At 41.0% G+C, this 13,019-nt stretch overlaps 1 protein-coding gene across 1 annotated transcript in view; it reads right to left on the bottom strand.

The window, feature by feature from the left end:
• TKT (transketolase) overlaps positions 1–13,019 on the bottom strand; it is a 35,532-nt gene that overhangs the window by 22,219 nt on the left and 294 nt on the right. Inside the window, exon 2 of the mRNA XM_081898327.1 lies at positions 314–431. Within this exon, the coding sequence (XP_081754453.1) occupies positions 314–431 (118 nt within the window). The remainder of the gene's footprint in view (positions 1–313; positions 432–13,019) is intronic.

Here is a 13,019-nt window from a genome sequence, read left to right on the forward strand (position 1 = left end):
ATTTCAAATTCCACCGAAATTAATGTCCTGTTGGTTACTTGTCCTACTGATTCCAATAGGACTTAGGTGTAACTAACTTGATTGGCATTTGAGCCAATGTCTCAAAACCCCAAGGAGTTTGAAACAAGTGCATGAATCCAAGGGTCAGCGTAGAAATTGTGAAGGATGGCAAAGAAATTCTTGGATTTTTTGCATTGTTGTATAAGAACACTGTTGAGGATGTTTTTCCCCCTGTTGCAAAGAGCCATTAGGAAACAGAGTATTCAATCAGAGCTAGCCTTCAGGAGAGTAATGAAAAAGATCTAGCTCTTACCTTGGAAAGAACAAACCGGTCATTGTTAGGATTTCTGGGATCCTGCGGCTTGTACCTCATGGTATGGAAAAACAGCACAGACATGATTTCTGCAGCACTGCAACATGACGTTGGGTGGCTGCAAATCAAAGCACACGGAGCGTTACAACTGCAGCCTCTTGTCAGGTCGCATTCCTGTCACTGAAACACCAACATGCTCATCCTTCCAGGCTTCCACAGAGAAATGTGCCATTAGAAGTGCCTGTGAGAACTCCTTCCATCTACTATCATCCTAGTGTCCATTAGCTCTGATCAGTTAAGAGAAGAGGATGTCGTGTTATCTTCCCCAAAATGGATGCCGAAATGTAAGCTTCAGTGACAGGACACCTTGAGCTACTTTCTCTCCACTAAGATCAAGAAAAAGAATCAGAATCAGCAGCTATTGTGTTCATGAAGTTACACATTCACCTACTTTTAGAGAAAAGCTTCATTTCCTGTGAAAGGCCCAAGGAGATCTCCTTGACCTGAAGGAAGCCCTGACAATACTTAGGTATTTTGGAAAAATGGCACCTCACCTATGGTTTATTATACGTGGCTAAAGGGTATTTGCCGCCTAGATGCTGCTGGACTCTACTTCTCACCAGCCCCAGCCAGGATGATGGGAGTGTAGTCCAGCAATATCTGAAAGGACACAAGTTAGCCACTTTGAAAGAGCACTTATCTGACTAGATGTTAAGTTTTAATGAGCACTTATAAAGGAAAGTTAAGCTTCAGAAAACAAATTGGTGCATTATGACATTGGATATGTTTTCTCCCTTTCGAGAGCACAAGTTGAAGGAGATTTGCAGCAGGGATTTCAATGACCTTGTGAAGGAGCATGTCATCTATGATTTTCTCCTGAGCTTCAGGGAAGGGTTTCAGTTGGTTTGCCAAATAATCATGTCAGTACATTACTAAAAGGAAGATGAACAGGAGAGATGCACTTTCTAGCACTGCAGATTATTAGGCTTTTTCAGGACAAGAAACAAGTACAATTCTGTTTAACCTAGTATAAACTTGAAGTGGCTTGCTTCCTCCTCCTATATATCCCAATGTGATCTTAAGGATCAACAGCAAACAATTCTTGTAGTACCACACCTGAGCATCATGTTCAGGCAGCAAGAGAGATTCTCCACAGTTGTTAAACTAATTTCTTTAAGAGGTTTCTAAAAGCCCCGACTTGCCTCGAAAAGAAAAAGAAAAACCTCAATAGATCTGGCTTTTGAATGATGGAATAGGAATTCTTCCCCCCACTTCATTTTTCATTTGTGAACATTTGTCATACCCTTTTAAGATATTGCCTACCCTGAACAATTATCACAGGGAAACTAAAAATTAACATTTCTAGGGATTGGAGAAACTGAGAAAGCAAGCACTACCCTGAGGTGATTTGTTTTGTCTCTAAAAGACAGAATTTATAAGAATGCATACAGTTAATTATAGATAGTATAACAGCATTCCATAAGCAAGGCATCTGGATTTCAGAATTTGGACTTATCAATAATATATCATTTATTTTAATATATTTAACAGAATTTTACAGCTCAACCCTATGTATGATTACTTAGCCCTGCTTCAAGTGCGGAGAAACCTTTTGGCTCCACAGGCCAGATCCATGGGCCAAATTTAACAAGTGAGTGAGGATGCCTACCTGTCAAAACCCACATTCTGTCACAAACAGAATGTCACAAACAAGGTTTTTTGCCCTTTGAAATCCCAAAGTCAGGACTTCAAAGTTTGTAGCAAGCAGGAAGTCACTGCTAACATCTGTTAGGGGCTTACAGTGAAGGGGTTTACAGTGAAACAGCTGCTGAAATGAAGAAAAAGCTTTCTTTTAGCAGTGCTTTGCTACCTGCTGAGTGCTCTGAAAGTGCAGCCAAACTGAGCAGATTTGGGTGTGTGAGGGAGTTTCCTGTAGGATCACCCTTTCTTTGCATCAGCCAATGTACCAGGAGGGCAATCCTGCTTAGTGCTGGGTACCAGTTTTGTGCAGCATTTCAAGGGCCCCCCACCCTTATCTGTATGACCCTCAGGTATAGGACAGGTGAGCATGGCTTTCCCAAAATGGCTTTAGTCCAAATGGGGAAGGTTGGCAGGCCAAAATTGGCCCCCTGGGCTGGAGGTTCCTCACTCCTGTCCTATTGGGTTCAATGAGGCTTAAAAGTTAAAGGTAAAGGGACCCCTGACAGTTTGGTCCAGTTGTGGATGACTCTGGGGTTGTGGCGCTCATCCAGCTTTACTGGCTGAGGGAGCCGGCATACAGCTTCCAGGTCATGTGGCCAGCATAACTAAGCCGCTTCTGGCGAACCAGAGCAGCGCACAGAAACGCCGTTTACCTTCCCAACTATTTATCTACTTGCACTTTGACGTGCTTTCGAACTGCTAGGCTGGCAGGAGGAGGGACCGAGCAATGGGAGCTCAACCTGCCACAGGGATTCGAACCGCCGACCTTCTGATCGGCAAGCCCAAGACTCAGTGGTTTAACCCACAGTGCCACCCGCATCCCAATGAGGCTTACTCCCTAGTATAAGTGTATTATGGACTGCAGAATTGGAGTAAAACTGTTCATAAATTTATGGCTGAAATCTGTGACCCAGGATCACGCTCAATTTTAAACATTACTAGTCTAAAAGCATCAGTAGCTTGTAATGATCCAGTGGAATGAATTGCCAGTTGTACTAGCTGACATGCTATAGGGCAGCTATAATAGTTAACAGCCAGAAATCCTGATCATAGAGTAATGATCTACTAGTTTGGCTGTCACAAGGCATTTTCCCTTTGACTACATTATCCATGCATGTTAGCATTTTAAAATCATAAATCCAAACACATGATACAACAGTTGTATGACATCCACAGGATTTAAGGCTATATAATGTGCTAATTATCAAGCTGCCAATTAAATATTGCTTCCTAATCCAAACCCCTTTGGGAACAGCACTCTCGTTAACAATTTCTTGAAACACATGCAAATGCTTTTTTAAAAAAACAGGAGTAAAGGTTAGTGCTCATCCCTTGTTAAGTACTTGCACGCTAGGAATTAAAATAATTAGATTTAAGTCACGACTCAAAAACATGTATTAGTAAATATTTACACATGGCTGTTAATCAGTAAACCTTACATGCTTACTTAAAAGGCTTTCATTCCTTAAATCTTATAAATGTTATACTTAACCATCTCTCTAAAGAACTGCTGCTCTGGGGGTAAAGTTTTTAAATAAACCTATTGGTGAACATGTAGAAGAAGAAAAATTAAACGGGGAATGAAAACAAACATTTTTAAAAAATTAAAGCAACCAATTAAAAACATTTTACCACAACAATTCTAATTCCAACAAAGAATCTTGAGGCACCTTAAATGCCAGCTAATTTATTACAGCATATGTTGCAGTGGACAAGAGTCCATTTCATTAGACAAGACCTCTTGCTGTTTTGCTGCAGCAGACTAACACAACTACCCCTCTGGGCACTCAGATATAGATACAGATATAAATATATAGATATAGAAATATAGATATATTTATGGTAGGGGACTTCAATAATTGTTAGCATTTTAAAAACATTTTAAAGCAGATTTAAAATTATATTAATAAAATATAAAAACTGAAAATTGAGCTACCTATCCACTGGAGGGGGAGATGTTAAATGTCCTTAGGATTGCAACCTTGGTTACCAGGAAGCAAGTCCGATTAAACTTGGCAAGATGGACAACACAGTTCTAGCCACATTTACTCAAAAGTACCGGTAAGTCTTACTGAATTCAACAGGGCTTACTTACAGGTATGTGGGAGTATGACAGCAGCTTTAGGATTAGATTGCAAAATACTGATATTGCAAAAAAGCACACACTAAGCAATAGTGTTCTGCAAGTACCACTAATTTTCATAAGACTTCTGCAAAAGGCTTCAAGCAGATTTCAAAATGAACTAAGGTGTTGCAGAAGACGTAGTAGAGCACACCCTCTACCTTTCAGCTTCCATCAGTAACTGGAATTCAGTTTACAAGCCGAGCTACGCTCCAATATCTGAAATTCAACACATTCCATGTAAAAAACAATTGCTGTTGAAACTAGAGATTTTCAACTATTGGCCAATGTGCAAAATAACTTGTTCCCTATACATCTGCAAACAGCACTCCCAATACGGACAACATGTTTTGGAAAAGGAATGCAAACACAGTGAATTCTATGGAAATTCATTCATACGTAACTTCCTTCTTGCAATTTCTTAAAAAATAAAATATTCCTCTGAAACTACAATAACTATTTGTTCTTTCCCCCTTTGAAAAAAAGAAAAAGAAAATCAAACCTCTCTTCTTTCAATCGTCAAATTCTATTAGTTCTGGTCAAACTGCTTGGATTAACACAAAACAAACAGAGCTGCAATACAAAAGATGCCTACTCAGCATGGACAGTTGATTAAGCAAAAACGCACCAAGTGCCAGCGGGCGGGGTGGAATTATGCAAAGGCAAATATGACCAAAAGGAGTAGAAAGGCGTAACAACATGAAAGCATAAAACAACCAATTTCAGCTTTTACCAAGAAGAGACATTTGGAAACACACACCACAATCTTGATGGAGGCTGTGAACCCATCTTAAGAAAGTCACTTATTCCAGATGTTGGCAAAGGAGGCAGTAGTCAAGAGACTCCCTTGACTTGCTGCACTGAAAAGGACCTGCAAAAACCAATGTGATTGCTCAGGTTGAGCATGCAGTGCCAGCTGGGTAGGACAGCCAGCAGCCTACAGCCACCAGTTACCAGATCTGTGAACTCAGGGCTTGTGCTAAAGGCAGGGATGCTTCAGGAAGTTGCTATCACTATGCAACATGGCGCAGACGCCATCTAGCTCTATTTCTCCTTGTCATCTGAATCCTTGACCAGTGCCCAGATGCAGGGATGGGTTGGATGGTCCCATGGTCCAAAACAATCAAAGAGAAGGGCATCCAAGATGAATGTGAGTTTCTTAAAGGTGAAATATTTAAGGCACAAAGGCAGACATTTCCATCAAGATTGAAAAATGGGAGGCATCTAATGAAACCAGTGTGGCAACATAAGGAACTTACAGATGAGCTGAGATGTAAGAAGGGAATGAATAAGAAATGGAAGAAATGGGAAATCCCAAAGGAAGAATATACATGAGTAACCAGCAGTTTCAGGGAAAAGGTCAGGTGGGCCAAATCTCAGAATGAACTCAGACTTGCAAGAGAAGTTAAAAATAAGGTCAGGAGTTAACCGTGTGATGCAGCAGCAAAAAAAGCTAATACTATTCTAGGCTGCATCAATTTAAGTACAGTGTTCCGATCAAGGGAAGTAATAGTCCCACTCTATTCTATCTTGGTCAAACCACACCTGGACTCGTGTCCAGTTCTGGGCACCACATTTTAAGAAGGATGTTGACAAGCTGGAACATGTGCAGAGGAAGGCAACCAAGATAATCAAGGGTCTGGAAACCAAGTGTTATGAGGAACGGATTAAGGAGCTGGGTATGTTTAACCTGGAGAAAAGGAAACTGAGAGGAGATATGATAGCCATCTTCAAATATCTAAAGAGCTGTGACATAGAAGATGGAGCAAGCTTGTTTTCTCCTGCTCTGGAGAATAGGACTTGAACCAATGAATCGAAGTTACAAAAAACAAAGAATGAGAGACTCAGTAAGAGCTGTTTGACAGTGGAATGGTTTCCCTTGGGAGGTTGTGGGCTCTCCTTCGTTGGAGGTTGGGTGGCCATCTGTCATGTATATATAGTTGGGATTTCTGCATTGCAGGGGGTAGGACTAGAAGACCCTTGGGATCACTTCTAACTCTATAATTCTATGAGGACCAGTAAGTAGATACTGAATCCAGACAAGAGGGAGGTCCTGTAGATTAGTAGATTGCTTTCTCTGGAATTAGGTAGACAGCCTGTTCTGGGTGCAGTCACAGTCCCCTTGAAAAGGCAGTTACATAGTCTGAGCATGCACTCATCCATCATTGCCACTCAAGGAAGATAAGTGTCTTCATGGACAAAGGCTGACTCCTTCTTCTAGCTCTGGATTGTTTGTCACCATCACCTACCTCTACCTCTGGCTCCTCCCACAACTGGCATGTTACCCGCCCCCTGGTGGCCATGAGACCCTTTTAAGACTCTACTAGATGGCTCAGTCTGGACACAATAGGGAAAGAGGACTAAAAGACTACCCAAGCGTCCTCAGGCACTTTTCTGTTAGTGCAAACAAAGAAGTGGGTAGGGCATATCAAATGGAGACTTGCAGAGCCCCATAACATGATTCATCATAGGCATGCTCATGCATTTACTTCTGTCCATTTTCTGCTCCCAAGGAGTGGCAAGAACAGATATCCATCTATTCATTCTACATCTATTCATTCTAGTATCAGGCCCCAGGGATAACAAAGGAGGAATTAGATCTTGCCGAACTCAGTACTGAGTCTCTGCTCCCTGCTATTTACTAAAGAGACTGTTCAAATAAATATTGATCCTGTATTTGAATGTACTGTACAATCACATTGTTCCGATCTCTTAATTTCCCAGTCACTAGGCTTTGCATCCCCACAGTCTCCTTCAGACAGAACTCCAACTGACCTCAAAAAATAAAACAGGAACCACCTTGATGTTGTAAAACGGTAAATATAGCTATTGCAACACCACACCGAGAATAAGAAAGGCAACTTCCTTCTAAGGGTTCTGCTTTATGGTTAGGTACTTTCTTCCCCTGCCCCCAGAACCTGCTTCGTTTCCCCCCCACTCATTCCATATCCTTCCTCAGAAATGGTTTCGCCTTAACAAATTACTTTATTACAAGAGATGTAGCAATTTGTGACAGAGTCACATTTTAATGCGCATAAAAATTAGCATAGCCTTTAAAGTACAGAAGAACTGTGACCAAGGCTGAGGAATGCTATTTGCCCTCAACTAGAGACACCCTCAAAGTCTGGTGAATCCAAACTGCCTCTCTATCCATTTGCAAGCTCTTAAGTTGATTGCTAAAGAATGCATGATATATATTTGGGAAGTATGAAGCTGAATTAAAAAGAAATAGAGATTGCAGAATGAGGCTGCATTGCCTGCTCTGGAGAGTCATGGCATTGACAGAATCAATTTGCTGCTCTGGATCCAGATTTGCTGCTTGAAGCTCAGCTGGCAATGGTAGCTAGTTATAGATGATTTTTGCATGCCCAGGCAAAGTCCCCATCCCACCGGGAGCCAGACCTCAGGATCAAGCAGGAGACACGACAACATCTTTAGGGATTAAAATGGCCACAACTTGGAACCTAGACTCCCCCACTGGATTTCGCCATTAGAAGTGATGAGTGTGAAAAAAATCAATATGAGGGGGAGGTGGATAACATATGGAGAATTGGTAATAAGAGAGGGGGGGGAATGGAAAATGAAAACTTATGAAGAGGTGAAATAATCTGTTTATGACTGGTTACATTACTATCAGATTAATGAAATGTTTAAAAAAGATTGTAAAATGTGTGGGTATGAAGGCAAAGAATCAAAATTTCAAGCGGAGGTATTGAATAATGAGTATAAAAATCTGTCCAAAATGTATAAAATGTTGCTGGAGTGGCATACAAAAGATGAAGAGGTAAAATCAGTAATGATACATTGGGCAAGAGATTTTGGTTATAATATACAATATGACGACTGGATGAAATTATGGAATGAAAGGTTAAAATTTACGGCATATACTGAGTTGAAAGAAAATATAATGAAAATGGTTTACAGATGGTATATAACGCCAGTTAAACTGGCTAAAATGTACAAAACATGCAATAAGTGTTGGAAATGTAATGAAAAAGAAGGTACTTTCTATCATATGTGGTGGGAGTGTAAAAGGGTGAAAGGCTTCTGGGAAATGATATACAATGAATTGAAAAAGATGTTAAAATATACGTTTGTGAAAAAACCAGAGGCCTTCCTATTAGGAATGGTAGGAAACGAAATTAATAAGAGAGACTGTAAACTGTTTCAATACGCAGTGACTGCTGCAAGGACACTTCTGGCCCAAAGATGGAAGCAGGAAGAAATTCCAACAATGGAAGAATGGAGAAGGAAATTGACTGAATATGCAGAATTGGATAAATTGACTGGGAAGATTCGATATCACAAAGACCAAAAGTTTATCGAGGACTGGGGGAGATTTACAGAATATCTAAAAAACAAAAGTGATGTACAGACAACGCTTGTTGGTTTTGAAGAGACTCTGTGAGATAGTAAGAAATATTGCAAAAAAGAGAGTAAGAGGAAAAGGAGTTCTAAAAGGCAATATTATGTTTAGAAATGTGTTAACAAATAGAAATTTTACGAAAGAGTGACAGAGAAACTGAGGGAGGTCGAAAACTGAAGAATGAGTGTTAAATAATGTGTTGACTGTATAAAATTGTTTGGAAAATGAATAAAAATTATTTTTTAAAAAATGGCCACAACTTTTTTGTATTTCACATGTTGGAAACTTTGGCATAGGCACTGGGTGTGTATCCCTCTCAGCCCCCCTGCTGGGGATATGAAGCAAGTCACGGTTGTATGGGAATATGGGGCCACTGCAAAATGTGTGTTTACGCAACTGGCTCTCTCCCACATCGCTGGGGGGGGGAGTTCTATGGCCCACTTGTTGTGCCCTTGTGGACAGAGATTCCCCTCAAGACCTCTCTAACGGGGTACCCTGGTGTCACTGCCGCAGAAGGGGTAAGTCACCACTTTACCCCTTTTTCAGTTGTTAAGACTAAAGGATTCTGCCCAATGCCTAAAATCGCAAAAGTTGTGACAACTGCTATGGGGTAGGCAAAACCTGTAGAGTAGGGGAAATTCCTTCCCAGCTGTGAGAAAACAGCAACCATTGTACGACCATATCAACGCCAGAGAACCTAGAAAGGAGAAAGGTTAGCCTGTAAGAACAAACAAGATTAAAGGTGGGTGATGCTCTGGGGCCGACTGCGCTGCCAACGTCAGCTCTGGCCCCTTTTTATGATTCTGGAGTGGACGAGACTGAAGCATGCTCCAACTCGAACCGCTGCTCTTGCCCCACCCCCATGCCGTCGCGGATAGGCCGGAATTTGAATCTGGGTTTGGCGGGAACCCATCTGGCGCTGCGGCAGCCAGGAGGGTGGAGCAACTGCCCACGGAACAGCGTGGCTGCAGGAGGATGGTGAAGCCACACGCCGAGTCACTAACATCACCCACAGCCAATATAAAGTCATTTTGAGCTCCATCTGGGAGAATAAGGTTTTTGCCACCTTCTACATGACATGGTGAACTTTAGGATCAAGCAGAACATGCTCCATTCAAGGCAAATCAGGAACAGTGATTAGAACTAATATCAGTTTTAAAATACACTTGCATTTAAATTTTTGCTGTTGTTACTTCTCTTACAAAGGGACTCGTTATAAGGCTATTCACTGTTTGTTCCGAACTCCTCTAATACTGTGAGCTGCCCTGAACACAGCTACAGAGGAAGCGTCTAGTAAGAGTTAGGCTATGAAAAAGGAGATCTATCCTATGAGCAGAATGGAGCACCCATGAAGATGCTACAACTGAAGTCACATGTGCACTTTCATTTCCCCCAGCTTTTCTGCCTTAATGGTGCACCAAGGCATCAGCCATACCTATGGTGTGTCAATTCAGACAATCATGGAATTACAGCTAGTACAAGCAAAGTCACTTCATATCATGTTCCTGGTTGTAATTTTCAGTTCCATTACAAATCATGGTTTCTCAGGTCTGATGTAACATTGAACCAACGTTAAGGTTGAACTATGGTGCGATGGTTTGAATTAATTCAAATTCAAAATGGGTCCATCACTTTTCTTTTGTTGTAACTTTGTTGCCCAACACAAGGTGGAAGGGTTTACATTTATATATATATGTATTATGATCCCTAGTCCTTCAGATGGACCTCAGAACAGAATGTGTGGTTGTCAGAATTTAGCATTCCATTTAAATGAGATTCAGTGCAGGAATGCCTCCAACGATGGCATTTTCATGCACCTTACAAAATTCAGTGAGATCACTACAGACAAAAGGAATTTAAAACGTGGGCAGATGTTTCAACCTTACAGAAAACTTTTGCTTCTAAAAATTAAATTTTAAAATGTGACAATGTGAACCTTAAATAATATAGCACACACAATCAACAGAAAATGAAAAAAATACAACCCTTAGCTGAAACAAAGTAAATATATTGTAAAGAGATTTTAGAAAATCAATGTTTGTCAAAGGAACATTAAATAAACCTGTTTAATGTGGGGAAATAGCTTGATTTTCACATCAAAAGACAATGGATTTTTCCCATCGCAGAGTACAAGCAAAACTAGACTAACTCTGGAATCTGCAGACAGAGCCTAAAATAACCTCTATTCTAAAGCCTGAATAAACTGCCCATATGAGACTTCAGGCATTTGAAAAATAATCCCACTTTGGCGAACTTGAAATTTTTGCCGATAATTAGTTATGACTGTTGGGTACAAAAGAAATAATTTGGCTGAAAGCATAAATTGTTTTTCTTCCAACTGTGTGTCAAGAGAGCATTCCTGAGTTCCCTTTCTGTCATATCATATGCATGAAGAACCTTATATCCCAATTCATCTGTGTCAAAAATACACTGTCAATATTATACTCTCACGCTTTCTGGAGGCTCTCATTTTAGCTGCCCATTTTAGCTGCACATGATTAAAGCAGACAGCATTATGGTAGAAGGGCAACTCATTCTGCACGCTATCCACACTGAGCCAAACATTTGGACACACACACACTACATGCATAAACAAACTGTGTAGGAGTATAATCAGAAAAGCCCCTATACAGTATTTAAGAGCAATTAACTCTGTTCTCTTTCTAAAAAAATAAGCTTTTGAACCAATTCATATGATGTAAAAAGGGTTGTTATGCAATGAGCCCTTTATCAAAACATATAAAAGACAAAATATTTCATCAACACAAACATCCAGTGTTCAATGTTTTATCATCCTTATTAATTTTCCATAGCCACAGGTGAGGTAGTAATTTTCACACCCAAGTATATTTGCAGATAACTGCTGGATATGTATATAATTCTGATCTGTATCGTCCAGGGACAATTATTACATTCAGCACAATTCTAACATTGGTCTATTCAAAACTTGCCCCATTGAGTTTAATGGGACTTACTCCCAGATAAATGTGTATAGGGCTGCAGGCACTGGCTGAAAATGGGTTTGTTCAGCTCCTTGGAACTTACACAAATCCCAAATTCAATCCAGCTACAGATGAAGCAAATCAGCTATCTAATTCTATTTGCACCTTTGCTATTTCTGCAACCTTCTAAAGTGATTTGTAATGGCTACATTTTCTATCCAAAGAAAATCCTCCATTAAATTGTATGGCTGTTGAAAGCTTTAGGTTGCCAAACCAGGTTTGCTTATTACATGAGTTGTGAAACATAACTGACACCTAAAGATTGCTTTAAACCTGCATTTCAAAACCTAATGGAAGCTCTGAACCCATTTTGCAACTCAAAATTCAAGGTTTCCCAGTAAGAACAAAGATCTTCAGCTCTATATTTTATTTATCATTACTGCTTTTTAAGAAAAGAGGGGAAAAACAGGTGGTATGCAAATAATGTTTAAGATATCACTAGCCCATTTGGGCAAAGCTGTGAAATAAATTATTGCTCCAAGAGAAACACCCTACTGAACTCAAATACAGTGTTTAGGTTAACAGTGTACGCACATTGTGGCTTGATGACCAATGGATAACTCAATGGATTTCAACAGTCAGATCTCTGCAGAAATCCCCTGAACTGTACACACATGCAACAGTAAGAAGCAAGATTTGGACCAGATTTCATCCAGAGGCACAGAAGTCCACACAAACAGCTGGTAGTGTCAAGGTTGTTTGACACATTAGTAGCCTTGGCTCTAGAATCATTTGTAGCAGGACCAGGGAAGGAAAGCACAACTATCTTCTTGGGCTACACAGTACTAAAGAGACACTTAAGTAGGGGCTACCTTCTGCTAACTAGGATTATTAAGAGTGAAGGGAGGAGACGAGAACTTATCCATCTTATGGGGGTGAAATGCCGCTAAAGGTACCATCTGCTTAAGGAGATAGCAAGTGCATTTTCCTACCTTCAGGCAGTTGGATAATGCTTTGATATGTTGTAGGTGGGAGCAAAAAATAAATGCTAAGAGAGTTGACCCCACCTTGCTCAGAAAATGGTAAGGGTCTGTTCTCAGGAGGATAGCCAGTACCCAAGTAAGATCTACCCTGGGATAAAGGTGGCATGAGACATTTATGGAAGGCACCAATAGAGCAACTTTCTGCCCCCACCCCACACTGTGGGTGGGAAACCTGGGGCAAGATCAAAGGCGGGCAGACAGTGCTGAATATGTCAGGCAGACTGCCGCCATCCCTCCGTGAGTTCATTTCAGCCAACGCTCAGCTCTGGAGAAACAGGTCTGCACTCCGGAAGCGGCGTGTATTACAGGGGAAAGGCATGCAAACGGTGCTCGGTTCAACCTTTAGCATCTCCACTGTAGGGCTGGGAGAACCTCTCTGCCTGGAAACCCCGAGTGCGACTGCCAGTCCGAGTCGCGCAACACTAAGCTAGGACCAAAGGTCGGACGGCGTGAGGCAGTTTTCCTTCGTCGTGCTAGGCTGCCTTGATCCCTCATCTGCGAGATCCGGGGCCTTCCAAGAGAGAAGGCGTGA

The sequence above is a fragment of the Podarcis melisellensis genome (assembly GCF_964234715.1).
Source record: "Podarcis melisellensis genome assembly, chromosome: 2".
In the NCBI taxonomy this organism is placed as follows: Eukaryota; Metazoa; Chordata; class Lepidosauria; order Squamata; family Lacertidae; genus Podarcis; species Podarcis melisellensis.